The sequence below is a fragment of the Theropithecus gelada genome, chromosome 14 (assembly GCF_003255815.1).
Source record: "Theropithecus gelada isolate Dixy chromosome 14, Tgel_1.0, whole genome shotgun sequence".
In the NCBI taxonomy this organism is placed as follows: Eukaryota; Metazoa; Chordata; class Mammalia; order Primates; family Cercopithecidae; genus Theropithecus; species Theropithecus gelada.
Window position 1 is genome coordinate 29,598,141 of NC_037682.1, and position 20,798 is coordinate 29,618,938.

The 20,798-nt window shown below is 39.5% G+C and overlaps 1 protein-coding gene across 1 annotated transcript in view; it reads right to left on the reverse strand.

The window, feature by feature from the left end:
- TRIM44 (tripartite motif containing 44) overlaps window positions 1–20,798 on the reverse strand; it is a 135,493-nt gene that overhangs the window by 70,251 nt on the left and 44,444 nt on the right. Inside the window, exon 3 of the mRNA XM_025356132.1 lies at window positions 5,530–5,769. Coding sequence (XP_025211917.1) covers window positions 5,530–5,769 — 240 coding nt within the window. The remainder of the gene's footprint in view (window positions 1–5,529; window positions 5,770–20,798) is intronic.

Here is a 20,798-nt window from a genome sequence, read left to right on the forward strand (position 1 = left end):
TACCAAAGTTGCAAAGTTGGGTTACTTATTGCAACCCAAACTGGACAAAAGACAAAAATGCTCACATGACATATAAATAAAGACACACCATTTTTTAATACTTAGCTTTAGTGAAGAGTTTTATAAAATGATGTAAGTAAATTCCACAAAGAGTGAGAAAAAAAATAAAGGAGAAGAGACTACTTCTCAGTTTGTTTTATGAGGCCAACATAACCCTAATACCCAAACCTGACAATGGCATTATAAAAATATACAGACCAATATCCCTTATGAACAAAGACACAAAACTCCTGAACAAAACATAAGCAAACTGAATCCAGATTATACATCATGGCCAAATGGGAGTTTATCTCAGAAATGCAAGGTTGGTTAATATTGTAAAATTAACCAACATGATTAACCATTACAATAGAATAGTGAAAAAAAATGCATATGATCATTTCAAGAGATACAGAAGACATATCTCACAAAAGTCAACATCAGTTTGTATAAAAGCCCTCAGCACATTAGTAATAGAAAGGCACTTCCTCAATCTGATAAAAGGCATCTACAAAAAACATCATACTTAATAGTAACATACTGAATCCCTTCCTTCTAAGGTTACGAACAAGGCAAGGATGTCCACTTTTACCACTTATGTTAGACATTGCACTGGAGGTTGTAGCCATGGCAATAAGACAAGACGAAGAAATAAAAAGCATAAAGATTAGAAACAAAGAAGTAAAACTGTCTCTATTTGTAGATGACATAATTGCTGATACAGAAAATCCTAAAGAATCTATAAAGCCACTATTATAACTAATAGGTGAATCTGACAAGGTTACAAGATATAAGGTTAATATATAAAAACCAATTTTTTATATACTAACATAAGCTGAAAAATAAAATTTAAAAACAATTCTATTTTCAATAGTATTGAAAATATTAAATAACTAGGAATAAATTTAATAAAAGCCATTAATACCTTTAAATGAAAACCATGAACCGTTTCTGAGAACATGTAAAAACTGACTTATAAATGGAGACATATGTTCATTCATACTCCTGTTCTGCAGAGCTAATGTGTCATTTCTCTTTAGCTACTCTGCTTTCAAGATTTTTTTTCTTTGCCGTTAGTTTTCAGAAGTTTATCTCTGATGTGTCTCGGTATGAATTTCTTAGTTTATCTTGCTTTGGTTCACTCTGCTTCTTAAATCTGTAGGCTTATGTCTTTCAGCCAAATTTTAGACATTTTAAGATACTATTACTTCAAACTATTTTTTCAGCTCCACATTCCTTTTTCCCCCCTTGACACTGGTGTCATGTATCTTTCATTATTGTCCTATAAGTCCCTGAAGCTCAGTTCGATTATTTTTCCATGTTTGTTGTTGTTGTTTAGATTTGATCAGTATCAATCTATCTTCAAATTCACCAGATCTTTCCTTCAATTTGCCATTGAGCCCATCCAGTGAATTTCTGGTGTCAGTTACTATATTTTTCAGTTCCAAAATTTTAATTTGGTACTTTTTAATATTTTTATTTCTTTATTGAGGTTTTCATTTATTTCCAGAGTGCTTGTAATTGCTCACTGAAACATTCTTACAAGAGCAGTTTTAAAATCTTTGTCTGATAATTCCAACATCTATGCCATTGTAGAGTTGGCATACATCAATTCTGTTTTCTCCTTAGAATTGGGATTTTCATTTTATTTTATTTTTTAAGACAGGATCTTGCACTGTCACCCATACTGGAGTACAGTGGTGTAAACACAGATGGCTGCAGCCTCGACCTCCTGGGTTCAAACGATCCTCTTGCCTCGGCCTTACAGAATTGAGATTTTTATTGGTTCTTTGGTCTGTATCCTGGACACGATGAGTTGTATTATAAAAATCTAGTTCCTATTTAAATCTTCTATTTTAGCAGTCAACCTGTTTAGATTCAGAATGCATGTCCTGGATCCTTTCTGTGAACTATGGTTCACATGTCACCTTAAGTTTATAAAGCCTCTACAGTGCTATTCTTGTCTGTCCCACTCAGATGATAGGACTCCATTCTACATTCTTCGCAGAGCTAGTTGGGGAGGAGGAGGGAAACCAAATCATTACTACAGGGCAAGAGTGAAAGATAAAATTCCAATAACTGATTCAGCTGGGGAAGTGCATAGCCTAGTTTAATGCAAGGGTGAGAGGGAGGAGTTAGAGCTCTATCTACAGTCTCCAAAACAAAGAGGTACTACTTCCTCTGTACCATTACTGCAGGGTAGGTTGGAAGTCAGAGTTCTACCCACAGATGCATGGGAGATGGGTACCACTGATTACTGAGAGGAGCAGGGCCAAAGGTAGAAGCAAAAGTTTCACCCACAGGTTCCATAGAGAAAGATACCTCATTAACATAGGGCATATATAAAATGAGTTAGTTTCACTCACTGGCTCCACTGCTGCAGTGCCAATTGGGGTTGAGGAGCAGTGCCACTTTTTTCATGATGTTTGCCTCCCGAAGCAAGCCTTTCTTGGTTTTTTTCTTTCTTTTCCTTTTTTTTTTTTTTTGTCTGCGTGTATTAGTGTTTCCAGTTTGTAGGACACCTGGCTAGGATATACAGGAAGTAAAGAAAACCCCAGAGAATTCACTGCCTTGTATTCCCTCAAATCCCAAGGTCCCTGATCAGTATGCCATCTTTTCTCCACCTGCAAGAGTCTTTTGGTGATGATTTCAGTATTTTTGCCCAGAGATTTCTACTGTAATAAGTGAAAGGAGTAAAACAGAGTATGTTTACTCCATCATGCTCAGAAGCAGAAAGTACAATTTGCTTTAAATATGCCAAAAATAAAATAGATTGGTGAGTGGAAGGTTGAAAAGATGACTAGATATGTAATGAAGCAAGTATGGCAAAATGTTAATAGGAGAATCTAGGTGGTAGGTACATAGGCATAATCTGTAAAATCCTTTCAACTGTGCTATATGTTTAAAAATTTTTATAATAAAATATTGGGGGGGTCTTTTGGCTGAATTCAAAATGCAGGTGATTTTTGATAAATTCTACACCATAAAAATAACATAATTCCTCTGATGAGTGAAAGACAGGTACTGGATATTTGCTCTCACCAATAACTTACCAGATTAACTGGAACAAGAGGCTATTAAATAATAACAGCTCTTTGTAAACACTCTACTCTAGTGGCTGAACGCTATCTCTATTTTTAATAGCTCATTTTGTCTGTAACCTGGTCCTTAAGCCTTGTCAGCTCTTGCATCCCTTTAAGAGTAATTTCATCAGAGTTAACAAGCATAGTACCGTTGAGGTGCTTAAAGGACAGCGAAGGTCAGAGAAGGACTAAATTCATAGATTAAAATGAAAATAAAAGAGAAGAATAAACCTCAAAATTAAACTTTTTTTTTTTTGTTTTTGAGATGTAGTGCCACTCTGTCTCCCAGGCTGGGCTGCAGTGGCCACAGTCTAGGCTCACTGCAACCTCTGCCTCCTGGGTTCAAGTGATTCTTCGGCCTCAGCCTCCCAAGTAGCTGGGACTACAAATGCTCGCCACCACACCCAGCTAATTTTTGCAGTTTTAGTACAGACAGGGTTTCACCATGTTGGCCAGGGCAGGCTTAAACTCCTGACCTCAGGTGATCCACCTACCTCGGCCTCCCAAAGTGCTGGGATTACAGGCATGAGCCACCATGCCCAGCCGAAATTAAACTTTTGTTTTCAAATAACAACCTAATCAACAAACAGAATAAATGAAGGGGTCGAACTTGATGAGAATTGTGGACAGAGTTATGCTGTTGATCCCTTGAATTAACTCTAGTTGAATCTTTTGTTTATTAAGACACAAACTGACCATCTGGACATTGTAAAGGTATGCAAAGCTGTCTAGAACATGGATTCTTCTCATTTTTCCCACAGATACAGATGGGATGCTTAGCATATGTCATATAGTAGGGGGAAAGCACAGGCACTGAAATAGGACAGACTTAAATCTAAACTGTGGCTCTATTTTCTACTGACTAAATGACATTGGGTTAGTATCCCTGCAGTTCTCTGCATCTCAAATATCCCATTTGTAAAATGGAGTTAATGAATGCTGACATAAGGATTAAATGAAATGATGAATATAAAGTGCTCTCTTGCCAATCTAGAAACTTATTTAGGCACATAATTTCTCAATTATGGGGAGAATAAAATGAAAAGAGGAAGAGTTATTCTTTTCACACATTGATGAAAATTAATCAAAAGCCTTGGATGGGTATAGCAGACACCTTTTAATGGTTTCTTACATTTTCTGTCAGGATAGCTTGGAAATACCTGCCTCCTGGTTTACTTTGGCTCTTCTACTGGCCAGTTTATTCTGTGGCCAGGCTCTCTCGAGCCAAGGCAAGACTTCCAGTTAAGGCTGGGCTTGCTGAGTAATCAACAGTCCTAGAAAGTCCACAGGATGCTCCTAGGTTTTCTTCTAGAAGGACCTACCCTAAACCTATCTGGCATTATTTTCACTAGAATTGTCAACATAATGCTGTGAAATCTGATTAATAGTAGCCTCTCTCTAGTGGTTGAAACATAATTTTTTTTTTTTGAGACAGGATCTTACTCCATCACACAGGGTGGAGTGGAATGGCACAATCACAACTCACTGCAGCCTCAACCTCTGGGGCTCAAGTAATCTTCCTACCTCAGCCTCCTGAGTAGCTGGGACTACAGGCAGGTGACACCATGTCTGCTAATTCTTATTTTGTAGACACAGGGTCTCACTATGTTGCCCAGGCTGGTCTCAAACTCCTGGACTCAAGCAATCCTTCCATCCCAGCCTCCCAAAGTGTTGGGATTAAAGTGTGAGCCACTGAGCCCAGCATTTTTTTTTTTTAATGGCTACCTTAAATAATTTTTTTCAAAGTAGATTCAAAATGCCTAAATATGTTGTTTGGCAAAATGCTGAAGACCCTTTTATTCCTGTTATAAAACAATGAATATGACAACTAACATTTGTATAGTGATTCAACATTTACCTCATGTCTTTCATTCGTAGTATTTTTTTTAAAAATCTTACAATGACCTAGTGTACATGTCATTCTTAATCCAGTAGTTATGCCTCCAATTTATGAAGCTGACTCCATATAACAACCAGCTTGAGATACCTTTTCACTATGTATAAAGTAAGTCTAAAATCTTTCCTTCTGGCCTGCTTTATGCTCTACTTCATGATTTGTTCTCATTCAGCTCAGGTCTATGATGACTTTAAAGGCTCATTTCACAACTTGGGGTCTGTTGCTTGCCCTCTTCTCTAGTTGTAATTTTTGGCTTCCTTCCTTGTGATTAGTATCTGCCCCCACTGACTATACGCCTTAAAGTAATGATGGATAAATAATTTGGTAAGCCCAGCCACTGGGTAAACTAGTGGCCAGTTCTTCCATACTGGTTTATACACCATGTGAAACACTTACACCCTACCTAGATTTCAATTCATTCATGTTCAGCGACCACATGGGGTCTAACAAATATGGCATCAGTTTCCTCCTATTTCTCTTGCTACTAAACATTACGGGCTTTTCCTTTACCTCTGCCTTTGGCTCAGCTGATTCATTAGAGGTATCAAGTTGTTCCTTGGCTTGGGCCATCTGGGTCATCAACCTATCCATGTGGGATTGGATGTCTGCCAGTATCTCAGTCACATGAGCTGTGGCCATTGCCTCCTGGATGTCCACTAGATGAAGGGCCTTCTGCTCCTCATCGGCAATCACTTTCTGAACTTTCTTAAATTCCTGCTGTATAAACATCTTCATTTGGTCCCGAGTTACCTGTAGAACAGAGGCAAATAAGAAGAATAAGTTGAACACACAGAGAAACAAAAGGGCAGAGTTATTACTACACAGCCCCGGTTAAAATACATACCATGGATCCTATCTGATCCTGAAGTTTTGGGAATATTCTAAAAACAATGTTCCCCTAATATCTTTGATGAATTTCCTGCTAATCTTTTTGCCTTTTTCATTCTTCAGGGAGTAATTTCTTATCCTTTTTTCCTTTTTGTTTTGTTCATTTTCAGTAATATATATGATGAGCATATATAGTAAAAAATGAGGCCAGGCGCAGTGGCTCATGCATGTAATCCTAACACTTTGGGAGGCCAAGGCGGGTGGATCACCTGAGGTCAGGAGCTTGAAACTAGCCTGGCCAACATGATGAAACCTCGTTTCTACTAAAAATACAAAAAAAAAAAAAAAAAAAAAAATGCTGGGCATGGTGGCGGGTGCCTGTAATCCCAGCTACTTGGGAGGCTGAGACAGGAGAATTGCTTGAACCTAGAAGGCGGAGGTTGCAGTGAGCCCAGATTGTGCCACTGCACTCCAACCTGGGTGACAGAGCAAGTCTCCATCTCAAAACAAAACAAAACAAAACATGAAATTCTTCCTCTCTGCCCCAATTACTGTTAACGTTGGTATGTATCCTCCCAGCCATTTTTCTATAAAGTTATGTACATATATGTATATAGATAATTAAGTAGGTTTTATATAAATGAATCATAGTGAAAATATGGTTGTCTTTTCTACTTAAGATATATTTGTGCATACAGATCAACTTCATTCTATTATTTTTACTATCTGTATGATATGGAGCTGGAGGGTTGTGTGTGTGTGTATTTCTCCTATTTAACCATTCCTCTCTTAATGGAAGTACAGGATATTTCCAAATTTTTGCTATTATAAACAACACAGCAATAAACATCCTTGGGTATCTCTCTTAATATCTGCATATAAGTTTCTTTAAAGACGTTTAGAGCCACTTAGTAAATTGGCATATACTCTAAAAATATTGTTTCATACTGCCAAGGTGCCTTCTGAAAAAGATGTATTGATTACATTCCTACCACAACGTATAGCACTTCCGTACACCCTTACCAATACTGGATAATATCAAGCTTTTAAACTTTTACTATGATGGGTGCAAATATATTATTGTTTTATTTTATAATAACTGCAAACCAAAGAAAATACAACTGCTAGCTATATTTATGCTTAGGGCATAAGAAAGGCTAATGAAGTGAGAAATTATCAAAATGAGAACTTCTGAACTCCAAATTTTACCTGCATTTACTGATGTTTCCTCACAACCATGTTTAGTTTATGAGTATTTTAAAACAACTACGCATATTATGAGTGTAGCTGAGATAGGGAACAGGGAAGAAGTAAACTGTAGATGAAAGGAGAAAGGCAGAAGAAAAGTCAATAGAGGATTTTAGAACTAGAAGAGAAAATAGTTGTCATCTAAATGAACTCCTTCCTTTTTACAGATAAGGAAATGGACATAGTTGCAAACCCGCAGAAGAGGGAAAGACTCCAATCTTCTTGTTCTCAGTCTGGTGCTCTGTTCACTGTAAAAGCCTGTCAGCAGGGAAGTCAAACTGGGAAAACCTAAGAAAGGAGACTGAGAAAGAGAAAGCCTAAAGGAGAGGGTAGCAGAGTAAGTAATTTTTAATTAGCCTCTTAGAAATTGAAAGAAGCTTGATACCTTACGCAGCTTTTGTAACACTAAGGACATCAGTGCAAAATAAGGCCTGTATGACATGTATCTGCTCACACATCAAGTGACTAAGTGTCATAAGCCCTCATACACTCTCTGCAGGTGCTCTCCCTGGTGCTGGAGAAAATGGGAAGGTGTATTAAACGTTCTTAATGTCCCCGCAAATTCTGTATCAGATTGAGAACTGTGATTTGTGTTTATATAATTCCTTTTTATGTTTAGTATATGTATTTTAGGACTATTATGCTTTACAGTGATCACTGATCAACGGATCTTTACTCCTGAAATAAACTGAGTCTTAAATAACTAGGACCTTCTCTCAGAAACCAAACATTTCCACTAAGGGTTGGACTTTTCTGAATGCCTGAGAAACTCTCTTAATGGCTACAAGTAACTAACAATGGATATCTTAATAAAAACTGACTCACAACCTATTTTACTAGACCTTACATACACATGTGGTTCAGAGTTAGGAAGCTGACATCCCACTTAGTAAAGGTGTGGACCAGACTGCTGCAGGTAAATAAGTCATGGATTTTAAAATTCTCTATTTCCCATAGCTTTATTACATAGGGTTTTCAGTATGACACTGTATTTTATACAGATCAGGTCACCAATGAAAACTGAAGGAAAAATAATCCACTCTATAAAACCTTTATGCCTTTTCCCACTCTCATTCTCTAATTAACACATAAGCATTTTCCAGCCTAAGACATCAAAACCTTTAGCGCATTAGTTACAATCAAGCTGATATATCTTTGTTACAGTTGCATTAGGGTGAAGTGCAATATGATTAAACATAGCATTTTAATGAAATTATAACATAGCACTGCAATTTGAAAAATTTGACCACTGTATGGTCAGAACTACCTATTGAACATCTGAATTCAACCTTCTAATTTTATAGGTGAAGGGGGAAAAAAGCCACAGAGAAGTATGATAATAAAGTTAGGTTTAGAAACTTTCCTCTGGTCCAGTCTAATGTACTTTTACAACTCATCATTTCCAGTGAGTTATAAACAAGACCCTGTCGAAAGAAGAAAAAGAGAAGAAGGGAGATCGAGAGAGAGAGAGAGAGAAGGGACAGGGAGAGACAGTGAGAAGGGGGGGAGGGAGGGAGGGGGGGAGGGAGGTAAACAGAAACAGAGGGAGGGACGGAGGTAGAGAGAGAAAGAGAGAGAGATTGAAAAAAAATTTGTTTCACAAAAGTATTGCTGAGATGAACTGAGAATAATGGTCAGGGTTAGGAGCAGGAAGCTACCCAAAAGAGAAGCATCCAAATCTACACTGAATATTTCAGAAACATTTGTTCTGTCACAGGCGTCTGAACCAAAGCTACTTCATTTTGAATAGGGGCTGGGTAAAATAATACTGAGACCTACTGGGCTGCATTTCCAGAAGGTTAGGCATTCTAAGTCTTAGGATGAGATAAAAGGTCGGCACAAGATACAGGTCATAAAGACCTTGCTGATAAAGCAGATTGCAGTAAAGAAGCTGGCCAAATCCCACTAAAACCAGGATGGCGATGAGAGTAGCCTCTGGTGGTCCTCACCATTACAGTCCCACCAGCACCATGACAGTTTACAAAAACCATGGGAATGTCAGGAAGTTACCCTACATGGTCTAAAAAGGGGAGGCATGAATAATCCAACCCTTGCTTAGCATATGATTAAGAGATAACCATAAAAATAGGCAACCAGCAGCACTTGGGGCTGCTCTGCCTATGGAGTAGCCATTTTTTCATTCCTTTGCTTTCTTAATAAACTTGCTTTCATTTCACTCTATGGACTTGCCCTGGATTCTTTTGTGAGCAAGATCCAGGAACCCTCTCTGGGGACTGGATCAGGACCCCTTTCTGGTAACAGTCCTACAAGCCAAATTTCCTGCAAGGTGTTAAGGAGACTACTCCAAAAATAACTTTAAAAATTGTAGACTGCATGAAATATAGTTTGAAGACTCTAAATATCTCCCCAAAAATCCATTTTTCACTTCCCTCTTCCTCATTTGAAAGGCCATTATTCTAAAATAGAAAAACAAAAAAGCAGGAAATGGAACTTTTTCAGATGCTACAAGCTGTCCACACTCCCACAGCACAGTGTCCTCCCCACTTGCCAGTGTCTATGGAAACTTCAAGTTGGGAAGTTCAAAGTTAAGGAATCTGTTTAGCCTTCAGCATTTATTCCTACATTGTACTCCAAGAGAGCTCCTTCCAAACTTAGGCCAGACTCCAGTGAGGGCAGGCAAGGGAAATACTTCACCAATAAGGAGGTCATGGTTTTTTTCAATGGATGGGAAGATCTCCTATTTCTTGTGTCTTTTGTGTATTGGTGCAATAGCCACTATTTGTGAATAAAACAACTGCCCACCCACCAGGCTTAGAAAATTATTCCCAGCCTAGAAACACAGTAGACATAAACTCTGAACAGCATTCCACTACCAACATTCTCAGTGATGTCATCCTCAGCGACCTAATTAGAAGCCTGATATGAGCAGGTTTTACAATGGAGTGAGAATGAAAGGAAAAAAGTTGACTGAAGTGAACATTTAAACTCTTCATTAAGCTATCTTTCTCATCTTCTTCAGAAGCCTCCAGGCAAAAGCAGTCATTTGTATCTTCACTTCTGTCATCACCTCCACTTTGTTAACAGGGCACTATTAGATCTCTACCTCAGTTAACCACTTAGTTACTTCAGGGATCCACTCAATGAAATAATATAATGGTATTTACTATTGCTATTGTTACCGTTATTATTTTCATTATAAAAGACCAAAATAAATACCAACATGTTGGAGAGTGGTTATCTGTGAATGGTAGAATTACAAGTACTTTTCTCTTTTTTACTTCTCAGTTCAAATTTTCTGAAATAACATGTAACACTTTTTAAAAACGATTTTTTAGGCCGGGCGCGGTGGCTCAAGCCTGTAATCCCAGCACTTTGGGAGGCCGAGACGGGTGGATCATGAGGTCAGGAGATCGAGACCATCCTGGCTAACACGGTGAAACCCCGTCTCTACTAAAAAATACAAAAAAGTAGCCAGGCGAGGTGGCGGGCGCCTGTAGTCCCAGCTACTCGGGAGGCTGAGGCAGGAGAATGGTGTGAACCCAGGAGGCGGAGCTTGCAGTGAGCTGAGATCCGGCCACTGCACTCCAGCCTGGGCGACAGAGCGAGACTCCATCTCAAAAAAAAAAAAAAACAAAAACGATTTTTTAAAAGAAATGTGGCTTAAAGAAAAAAAAATTCTCAACAAAATACTAGCAAGTCAAATTAATCCATGTATAAAAAGAGTAACAGGCCAAGTGTGGTGGCTCATGCCTGTAATACCAGCACTTTGGGAGGCTGAGGTGGGTAGATCACCTGAGGTCAGGAGTTTGAGACCAGCCTGGCCAACATGGTAAAACCTCACCTCTACTAAAAATACAAAAATTAACTGGGTGTGTTGGTGCACACCCGTAATCCCAGCTACTCAGGAGGCTGAGGCCCAAGAATTGCTTGAAACTGGGAGGTGGAGGATGCAGTGAGTGGAGATGGTGCCACTGCACTCCAGCCTGGGTGACAGCACGAGACTCTGTCTCAAAATAAAAAAAAAAAAGGAATTACATACCATGACATAAATGAGGGATATATATACCAAGTATGCAAGGCTGGTTCAATATTTGAAAAATCAGCTAATATAATTTATCCACATCAATAGGCTAACGAGGAAAAATCACAATAGATACACAAAACTCAATACTCATTTATTATAAAAACTCTCAGTACACTAGGAATGGGGTGGGGGAAGCTTCCTCAACTTAATAAAGAACATCTACAATTACCTACAGCCAACATCATACTTAATGGTCAGAAACTCAAGGCTTTCCTGCTAAGATGAGGAACAAGGCAAGGATGTCCCCTCTCAACCTTTTCTTTTCAACACTGTACTGAAAATCCTACTTTATGCAGTAAGTCAAGAAAAGGAAATAAAAGGTATACAGATTGGGAAAGAAGAAATAAAACTATCTTTGCAGATGATAAGATTGTCTATGTAGAAAATCTGAAAGAATTCACCAAAAAAAAGAAAAAAGAAAAGAAAAAACCTCCTGGAACCAACAGCAAGACTACAGGATAGAAGACCGATATACAGAAGTCAATCGCCTTCCTACAGACCAGCAGTGAACAAGCAGGATTTTAAGTTAAAAAGATAATGCCATTTACATTTGCACCTCCAAAAATGAAATACTTAAGTATAATTCTAACAAAATATGTACAAGATCTATATGAGGAAAATGGACTGTTATCTAAAATATACTAAGAACTATAAAAACTCAAAAATAAGAAAATGAACAACCTGATTAAAAAACAGACACCTGGCGCGCCCAAGATGGCCGAATAGGAAGAGCTCCAGCCTCCAGCTCCCAGCGTGAGCAACACAGAAGACAGGTGATTTCTGCATTTTCAACTGAGGTACCGGGTTCATCTCACTGGGGCGTGTCAGACAGTTGGCGCTGGTCCATGGGTACAGCCCGACCAGCGAGAGCTGAAGCAGGGCGAGGCATCACCTCACCTGGGAAGCGCAAGGGGGAAGGGAATTCCTTTTCCTAGCCAAAGGAAATTGAGACACACAACACCTGGAAAATCGGGTAACTCCCACCCTAACACTGCGCTTTACCAAGGGTCTTAGCAAATGGCACACCAGGAGATTCGATCCCACACCTGGCCCAGAGGGTCCCACGCCCATGGAGCCTCCCTCATTGCTAGCACAGCAGTCTGAGATCTAACTGCAAGGAGGCAGCGAGGCTGGGGGAGGGGCGCCCGCCATTGCTGAGGCTTAAGTAGGTAAACAAAGCCGCCAGAAAGCTTGAATTGGGTGGAGCCCACCACAGCTCAAGAAGGTCCTCCTGCCTCTGTAGACTCCTCCTCTGGGGACAGGGCATAGCTAAACAAAAAGCAGCAGAAACCTCAGCAGAGGAAATGCCCCTGTCTGACAGCTTTGGAGAGAGCAGTGGATCTCCCAGCACGGAGGTTGAGATCTGAGAACGGACAGACTGCCTGTTCAAGTGGATCCCTGACCCCTGAGTAGCCTAACTGGGAGACATCCCCCACTAGGTGCAGACTGACACCTCACACGGTGGGGTACACCCCTGAGACAAAGCTTCCAGAGTAAGAATCAGACAGCAACTCTCGCTGTTCAGCAATATTCTATCTTCTGCAGCCTCCGCTGCTGATACCCAGGCAAACAGGGTCTGGAGTGGACCTCAAGCAAACTCCAACAGACCTACAGCTGAGGGTCCTGACTGTTAGAAGGAAAGCTAACAAACAGAAAGGCCACCCACACCAAAACCCCATCAGTACGTCACCATCGTCAAAGACCAAAGGCAGATAAAACCACAAAGATGGGGAAAAAGCAGGGCAGAAAAGCTGGAAATCCAAAAAATCAGAGAGCATCTCCCCCTCCAAAGGAACGCAGCTCATCGCCAGCAATGGAACAAAGCTGGACAGAGAATGACTTTGACGAGTTGAGAGAAGGAGGCTTCAGTCGATCAAAATTCTCAGAGCTAACGGAGGAACTACGTAACCAGTGCAAAGAAACTAAAAACCTTGAAGAAAGAATGGATGAATGGATAACTAGAATAATCAATGCAGAGAAGATCTTAAAAGAACTGATAGAGATGAAAACCATAACACAAGAACTACGTGACAAATGCACAAGCTTCAGTAACCGACTCGATCAACTGGAAGAAAGAGTATCAGAGATTGAAGATCAAATGAATGAAATGAAGCGAGAAGAGAAGTGTAGAGAAGAAAGAATAAAAAGAAATGAACAAAGCCTCCAAGAAATATGCGATTATGTGAAAAGACCAAATCTACATTTGATTGGTGTGCTTGAAAGTGACAGGGAAAAGGGAACCAAGTTGGAAAACACTCTGCAGGATATCATCCAGGAGAAGTTCCCCAACCTAGTAACCTAGGCCAACATTCAAATTCAGGAAATACAGAGAATGCCACAAAGATACTCCTTGAGAAGAGCAACTCTAAGATACATAATTGTTAGATTCACCAAAGTTCAAATGAAGGAAAAAATGTTAAGGGCAGCCAGAGAGAAAGGTCGGGTTACCCACAAAGGGAAGCCCATCAGACTAACAGCAGATCTCTCGGCAGAAACTCTACAAGTCAGAAGAGAGTGGGGGCCAATATTCAACATTCTTAAAGAATTTTCAACCCAGAATTTCATATCCAGCCAAACTAAGTTTCACAAGTGAAGGAGAAATAAAATCCTTTACAGACAAGCAAATGCTTAGAGATTTTGTCACCACCAGGCCTGCCCTACAAGAGATCCTGAAGGAAGCATTAAACATGGAAAGGAACAACAGGTACCAGTCATTGCAAAAACATGTCAAAATGTAAAGTCCATCAATGCTAGGAAGAAACTGCATCAACTAGCGAGCAAAATAACCAGCTAATATCATAATGACAAGATCAAGTTCACACATAACAATATTAACCTTAAATGTAAATGGACTAAATGGTCCAATTAAAAGACACAGATTGGCAAATTGGATCAAGAGTCAAGACCTATCAGTTTGCTGTATTCAGGAGACCATCTCACATGCAGAGACACACATAGGCTCAAAATAAAGGGATGGAGGAAGATCTACCAAACAAATGGAAAACAAAAAAAAAGCAGGGGTTGCAATCCTAGTCTTGATAAAACAGACTTTAAACCATCAAAGATCAAAAGAGACAAAGAAGGCCATTACATAATCGTAAACAGATCAATTCATCAGGAAGAGCTAACTATCCGAAATATATATGCACCCAATACAGGAGCACTCAGATTCATAAAGCATGTCCTTAGAGACTTACAAAGAGACTTAGACTCCCATACAATAATAATGGGAGACTTCAACACCCCACTGTCAACATTAGACAGATCAACGAGACAGAAATTAACAAGGATATCCAGGAACTTAACTTTGCACCAAGCGGACCTAATAGACATCTACAGAACTCTCCACCCCAAATCAACAGAATATACATTCTTCTCAGCACCACATCGCACTTATTCCAAAATTGACCACATAGTTGGAAGTAAAGCACTCCTCAGCAAATGTTAAGAGAACAGAAATTATAACAAACTGTCTCTCAGACCACAGTGCAATCAAACTAGAACTCAGGACTAAGAAACTCAATCAAAACCGCTCACTACATGGAAACTGAACAACCTGCTCCTGAATGACTACTGGGTACATAATGAAATGAAGGCAGAAATAAAGATGTTCTTTGAAACAAATAAGAACAAAGATACAACATACCAGAATCTCTGGGACACATTTGAAGCAGTGTGTAGAGGGAAATGTATAGCACTAAATGCCCACAAGAGAAAGCAGGGAAGATCTAAAATTGACACCCTGACATCACAATTAAAAGAACTAGAGAAGAAAGAGCAAACACATTCAAAAGCTAGCAGAAGGCAAGAAATAACTAAGATCAGAGCAGAACTGAAGGAGATAGAGACACAAAAATCCCTTCAAAAAAATCAATGAATCCAGGAGCTCGTTTTTTGAAAAGATCAACAAAATTGATAGACCACTAGCAAGACTAATAAAGAAGAAAAGAGAGAAGAATCAAATAGACGCAATAAAAAAGGATGAAGGGAATATCACCACCGATCCCACAGAAATACAAACTGCCATCAGAGAATACTATAAATACCTCTATGCAAATAAATTAGAAAACCTAGAAGAAATGGATAATTTCCTGGACACTTACACTCTCCCAAGACTAAACCAGGAAGAAGCTGAATCCCTGAATAGACCAATAACAGGCTCTGAAATTGAGGCAATAATTAATAGCCTACCAACCAAAAAAAGTCCAGGACCAGAAGGATTCACAGCCGAATTCTACCAGAGGTACAAGGAGGAGTTGGTACCATTCCTTCTGAAACTATTCCAATCAATAGAAAAAGAGGGAATCCTCCCTAACTCATTTTGAGGCCAACATCATCCTGATACCAAAGCCTGACAGAGACACAACAAAAAAAGAGAATTTTAGACCAATATCTCTGATGAACGTCGATGCAAAAATCCTCAATAAAATACTGGCAAACCGAATCCAGCAGCACATCAAAAAGCTTATCCACCATGATCAAGTGGGCTTCATCCCTGGGATGCAAGGCTGGTTCAACATACGTGAATCAATAAATGTAATCCAGCATATAAACAGAACCAAAGACAAAAACCACATGATTATCTCAATAGATGCAGAAAACGCCTCTGACAAAATTCAATAGCCCTTCATGCTAAAAACTCTCAATAAATTCGGTATTGATGGAACGTATCTCAAAATAATAAAGCTATATAGGACAAACCCACAGCCAATATCATACTGAATGGGCAAAAACTGGAAGCATTCCCTTTGAAAACTGGCACAAGACAGGGATGCCCTCTCTCACCATTCCTATTCAACATAGTGTTGGAAGTTCTGGCTAGGGCAATCAGGCAAGAGAAAGAAATCAAGGGTATTCAGTTAGGAAAAGAAGAAGTCAAATTGTCCCTGTTTGCAGATGACATGATTGTATATTTAGAAAACCCCATCATCTCAGCCCAAAATCTCCTTAAGCTGATAAGCAACTTCAGCAAAGTCTCAGGATACAAAATCAATGTGCAATAATCACAAGCATTCTTATACATCAGTAACAGACAAACAGAGAGCCAAATCATGAATGAACTCCCATTCACAATAGCTTCAAAGAGAATAAAATACCTAGGAATCCAACTTACAAGGGATGTGAAGGACCTCTTCAAGGAGAACTACAAACCACTGCTCAGTGAAACAAAAGAGGACACAAACAGATGGAAGGAAGAACATATCATGCTCATGGATAGGAAGAATCAATATTGTGAAAATGGCCATACTGCCCCATTAAGCTATCAATGACTTTCTTCACAGAATTGGAAAAAACTGCTTTAAAGTTCATATGGAACCAAAAAAGACCCCACATTGCCAAGACAATCCTAAGCCAAAAGAACAAAGCAGGAGGCATCACGCTACCTGACTTCAAACTATACTACAGGGCTACAGTAGCCAAAACAGCATGGTACTGGTGCCAAAACAGGGAGATAGACCAATGGAACAGAATAGAGCCCTCAGAAATAATACCACACATCTACAGTCATGTGATCTTTGACAAACCTGACAAAAACAAGAAATGGGGAAAGGATTCCCTATTTAATAAATGATGCTGGGAAATTTGGCTAGCCATAAGTAGAAAGATGAAACTGGATCCTTTCCTTACTCCTTATACGAAAACTAATTGAAGACGGATTAGAGACTTAAATGTTAGACCTAATACCATAAAAACCCTAGAAGAAAACCTAGGTAATACCATTCAGGACATAGGCATGGGCAAGGACTTCATGTCTAAAACACCAAAAGCAACGGCAACAAAAGCCAAAATTGACAAATGGGATCTAATTAAACTAAAGAGCTTCTGCACAGCAAAAGAAACTACCATCAGAGTGAACAGGCAACCTACAGAATGGGAGAAAATTTTTGCAATCTACACATCTGACAAAGGGCTAATATCCAGAACCTACAAAGAACTCAATCAAATTTACAAGAAAAAAACAAACAACCCCATCAAAAAGTGGGCATAGGATATGAACAGACACTTCTCAAAAGAGGACATTCATACAGCCAACAGACACATGAAAAAATGCTCATCATCACTCACCATCAGAGAAATGCAATCAAAATCACAATGAGATACCATTCACACCAGTTAAAATGGCAATCATTAAAAAAATCAGGAAACAACAGGTGCTGGAGAGGATGTGGAGAAATAGGAACACTTTTACACTGTTGGTGGGACTGTAAACTAGTTCAACCATTGTGGAAAACAGTGTGGCGATTCCTCAAGGATCTAGAACTAGATGTACCATTTGACCCAGCCATCCCATTACTGGGGATATACCCAAAGGATTATAAGTCATGCTGCTATAAAGACACATGCACACGTATGTTTATTGTGGCACTATTCACAATAGCAAAGACTTGGAATCAACCCAAATCTCCATCAGTGACAGACTGGATTAAGAAAATGTGGCACATATACACCATGGAATACTATGCAGCCATAAAAAAGGATGAGGGCTGGGCGCGGTGGCTCAAGCCTGTAATCCCAGCACTTTGGGAGGCCGAGACGGGTGGATCACGAGGTCAGGAGATCGAGACCATCCTGGCTAACACGGTGAAACCCCGTCTCTACTAAAAAAATACAAAAAACTAGCCGGGCGAGGTGGTGGGCGCCTGTAGTCCCAGCTACTCGGGAGGCTGAGGCAGGAGAATGGCGTAAACCCGGGAGGCGGAGCTTGCAGTGAGCTGAGATCCGGCCACTGCACTCCAGCCTGGGTGGCAGAGCGAGACTCCGTCTCCAAAAAAAAAAAAAAAGGATGAGTTCGTGTCCTTTGTAGGGACATGGATGCAGCTGGAAACCATCATTCCCAGCAAACTATCGCAAGAACAGAAAACCAAATACCGCATGTTCTCACTCATAGGTGGGAATTGAACAATGAGATCACTTGGACACAGGAAGGGGATCATCACATACCATTTCCTATTGTGGGGAGGGGCAGCGGGAGAGATAGCATTAGGAGATATACCTAATGTAAATGACGAGTTAATGGGTCCAGCACACCAACATGGCACATGTATACATATGTAACAAACCTGCACGTTGTGCACACGTACCCTAGAACTTAAAGTATAAAAAAACAAAAAACAAAAAAACAGACACCTCACTAAGAAGATATGCAGATGGCAAATAAGCATATGAAAAGATGCTCAATATCATATATTAGGAAATTAAAAATTAAAACAACGAGATTCCATACACACCTATTAGAATGGTCCAAGTCAAAACATTAACAAGACCAAATGCTGGCGAAGATGTGGAACGACAGAAAATCTCATTCATTGTGGTGGGAATCCAAAATGGTAAGGCCACTTGGAAGACAGTTTGGCAGTTCTTCCAAACCTAAATACACTCTTACCATAGAACCTAGCAATCATGCTCCTTGGTATTTACCCAAATGAGCTGAAAACTTATATCCACATAAAAACCTGCACACAGATGTTTATAGCAACTTTTATTCATAATTGCCAAAACTTGGAAGCAGCCAAGATGTCCTTCAGCAGGTAAAATAATAAATCAACTGTGGTACATCCAGACAATAGAATATTAATCCCCCCCCCCACCAAAAAAAACAAACAAAAAAACAAACAGGAAAAAAAAAACACAAGAAAAACAAACAGCTATGAAGTCATAAACATACATGAAAGAATCTTAAGTGTACATTACTATGTGAAAGAAGTCAATCTAAAAGGCTTGGAATCAACTACATGACATTACAGGAAAGGCAAAACTGTGGAGACAGTAAAAAGATCAGTTGCCAGAGGTTTGGAGGAAGGGAAAATAAAAAGGCATAGCACAGAGGATTTTTAAGGCAGTGAAACTATTCTGTATGATATTTTAATGGTGTATGCATTTTTCAAAACCCACACAATATACAACACCAACAGTGAACCCTAATCCAAACTACAAACTTTGGGTGCTAATGATATGTTAGTACAGCTTCACCAATTATAACAAATGTACTATTCTAGTACAGGATGATAATAGTGGGGGAGGCTGTGCACGTGGGGTGAGGAAGGAGTACATGGAAACTCTCTATATTTTCCATTCAATTTTTCTGTTAACATAAAACCATTCTTTAAAAAAACTATTTTAAAATGTTAATATTAGGTTGGTGCCATTTCATTGGCAAAAACTGCAATTACCTTTACACCAACCTAATACAATTAAAACAGAAAACCAAGTAGCCACTGAGAAGCCTACAGAAGATCTGGGGCTGGGGTGACCATCAAATGGACCAGAAAAGATAATTCTGCTTAAACCTGACACCCAGATTTGTCAACATTTTCATTCTCTGCCTTCCCATTTAATACTAGACCCTTCCTTCCCAATATGACTCCCCCTTTCTAGAATAATCAAAGTTTTTAAAAGCCCATTTCAATTTAAGCCCATGAAAATAATGGCATCCAAAATAGCTAAGGAGCATTGTCAGAAGACAAGATTATTCTATTATCTTCTTCACTTCTTATTTTGGCTATCTCATCCTAACTACTACTGAGTTAGATTCCTAGTGCCCTGAATCTCCACTCTTGTGCAACAGATGTGATTAGAAACAAATCTGGATTGGTGAATTACTCCTTCAAGACTCTAAAATCTATGCAGTTGTATTATGTTAGAGATAAAAGGAAACTGAGTTTGGCTTTTCATTTTTTATAATTAAAAAAAATGAGGCTCTGAGAAATTCAGTTACTTGCCCAAAATCACACAGCTGGTTGGTGTGACTGACTGACTGATATTTGGGGCCTCTGCTTCTATCTTAGTGCTTTCCTCTGTTCTGAATTGCTTACCAGTGGTCTAATCCTGGTTCTCAGAGGCATAGTTTTGTGACTGCCCAGTGGGTTCACTATGCCTACTGCCCAGATAGAGCCAATTTATTAAGACGGGGGAATTACAATAGAGAAAGAGTTTAATGCATGCAGAGCTGGCTGAACCGGAAACCAGAGTTTTATTATTACTCAAATCAGTCTCCTTGAAAATTGGAGGACTGGGGTTTTTTAAGGATAACTTGGCAGATAGGGGACCAGGGAGTCAGGAGTCCTGATTGGTCAGGTTGAAGATGAAATCATAGGGAGCTGACTTCTACCTTTGACACTAGGCTTTTTAAAAAAAGGTACCATAACACTTGCTACCCGTTTTTCCCCCACCACAAAGGCATCTACTGCAAGTCACCAAGTCTATTTACCACTGACCTGTCTGTAGCATTCAGCATATTGACACCCTTGGTCTTTAAACACTGCCCTCTGGGGGCAAAATCACTTTCCACTGAGAAGCACTACTCTACAGTCTTCCTTAACAATTTCATTCCATCTTTGGAAATTCAACTAATACCTCCATACGGATGGCTCCTACGCCTAGGTTTTCTCTACAGGAAATCAGTATCACAGTTGCTCTTGGCTGATGTACTTCTCTACCCGGATGCATTTCTATTATCCAAGCCATCAAGCCTCAAACTGAATCCTCCCCCTCCTCATCATTATCATCGCTACTTTTTTTCAGTGCCCCACATATTAGACACTATTCTAAGCACTTTAAGTGTATTACTGCAATTAATCATTATGATGATGCCATGAGTGGCTAGTATTATTATACCCATTTACAGATGAAGAAACTGAAGTAGGGAGGTAAGAAACCT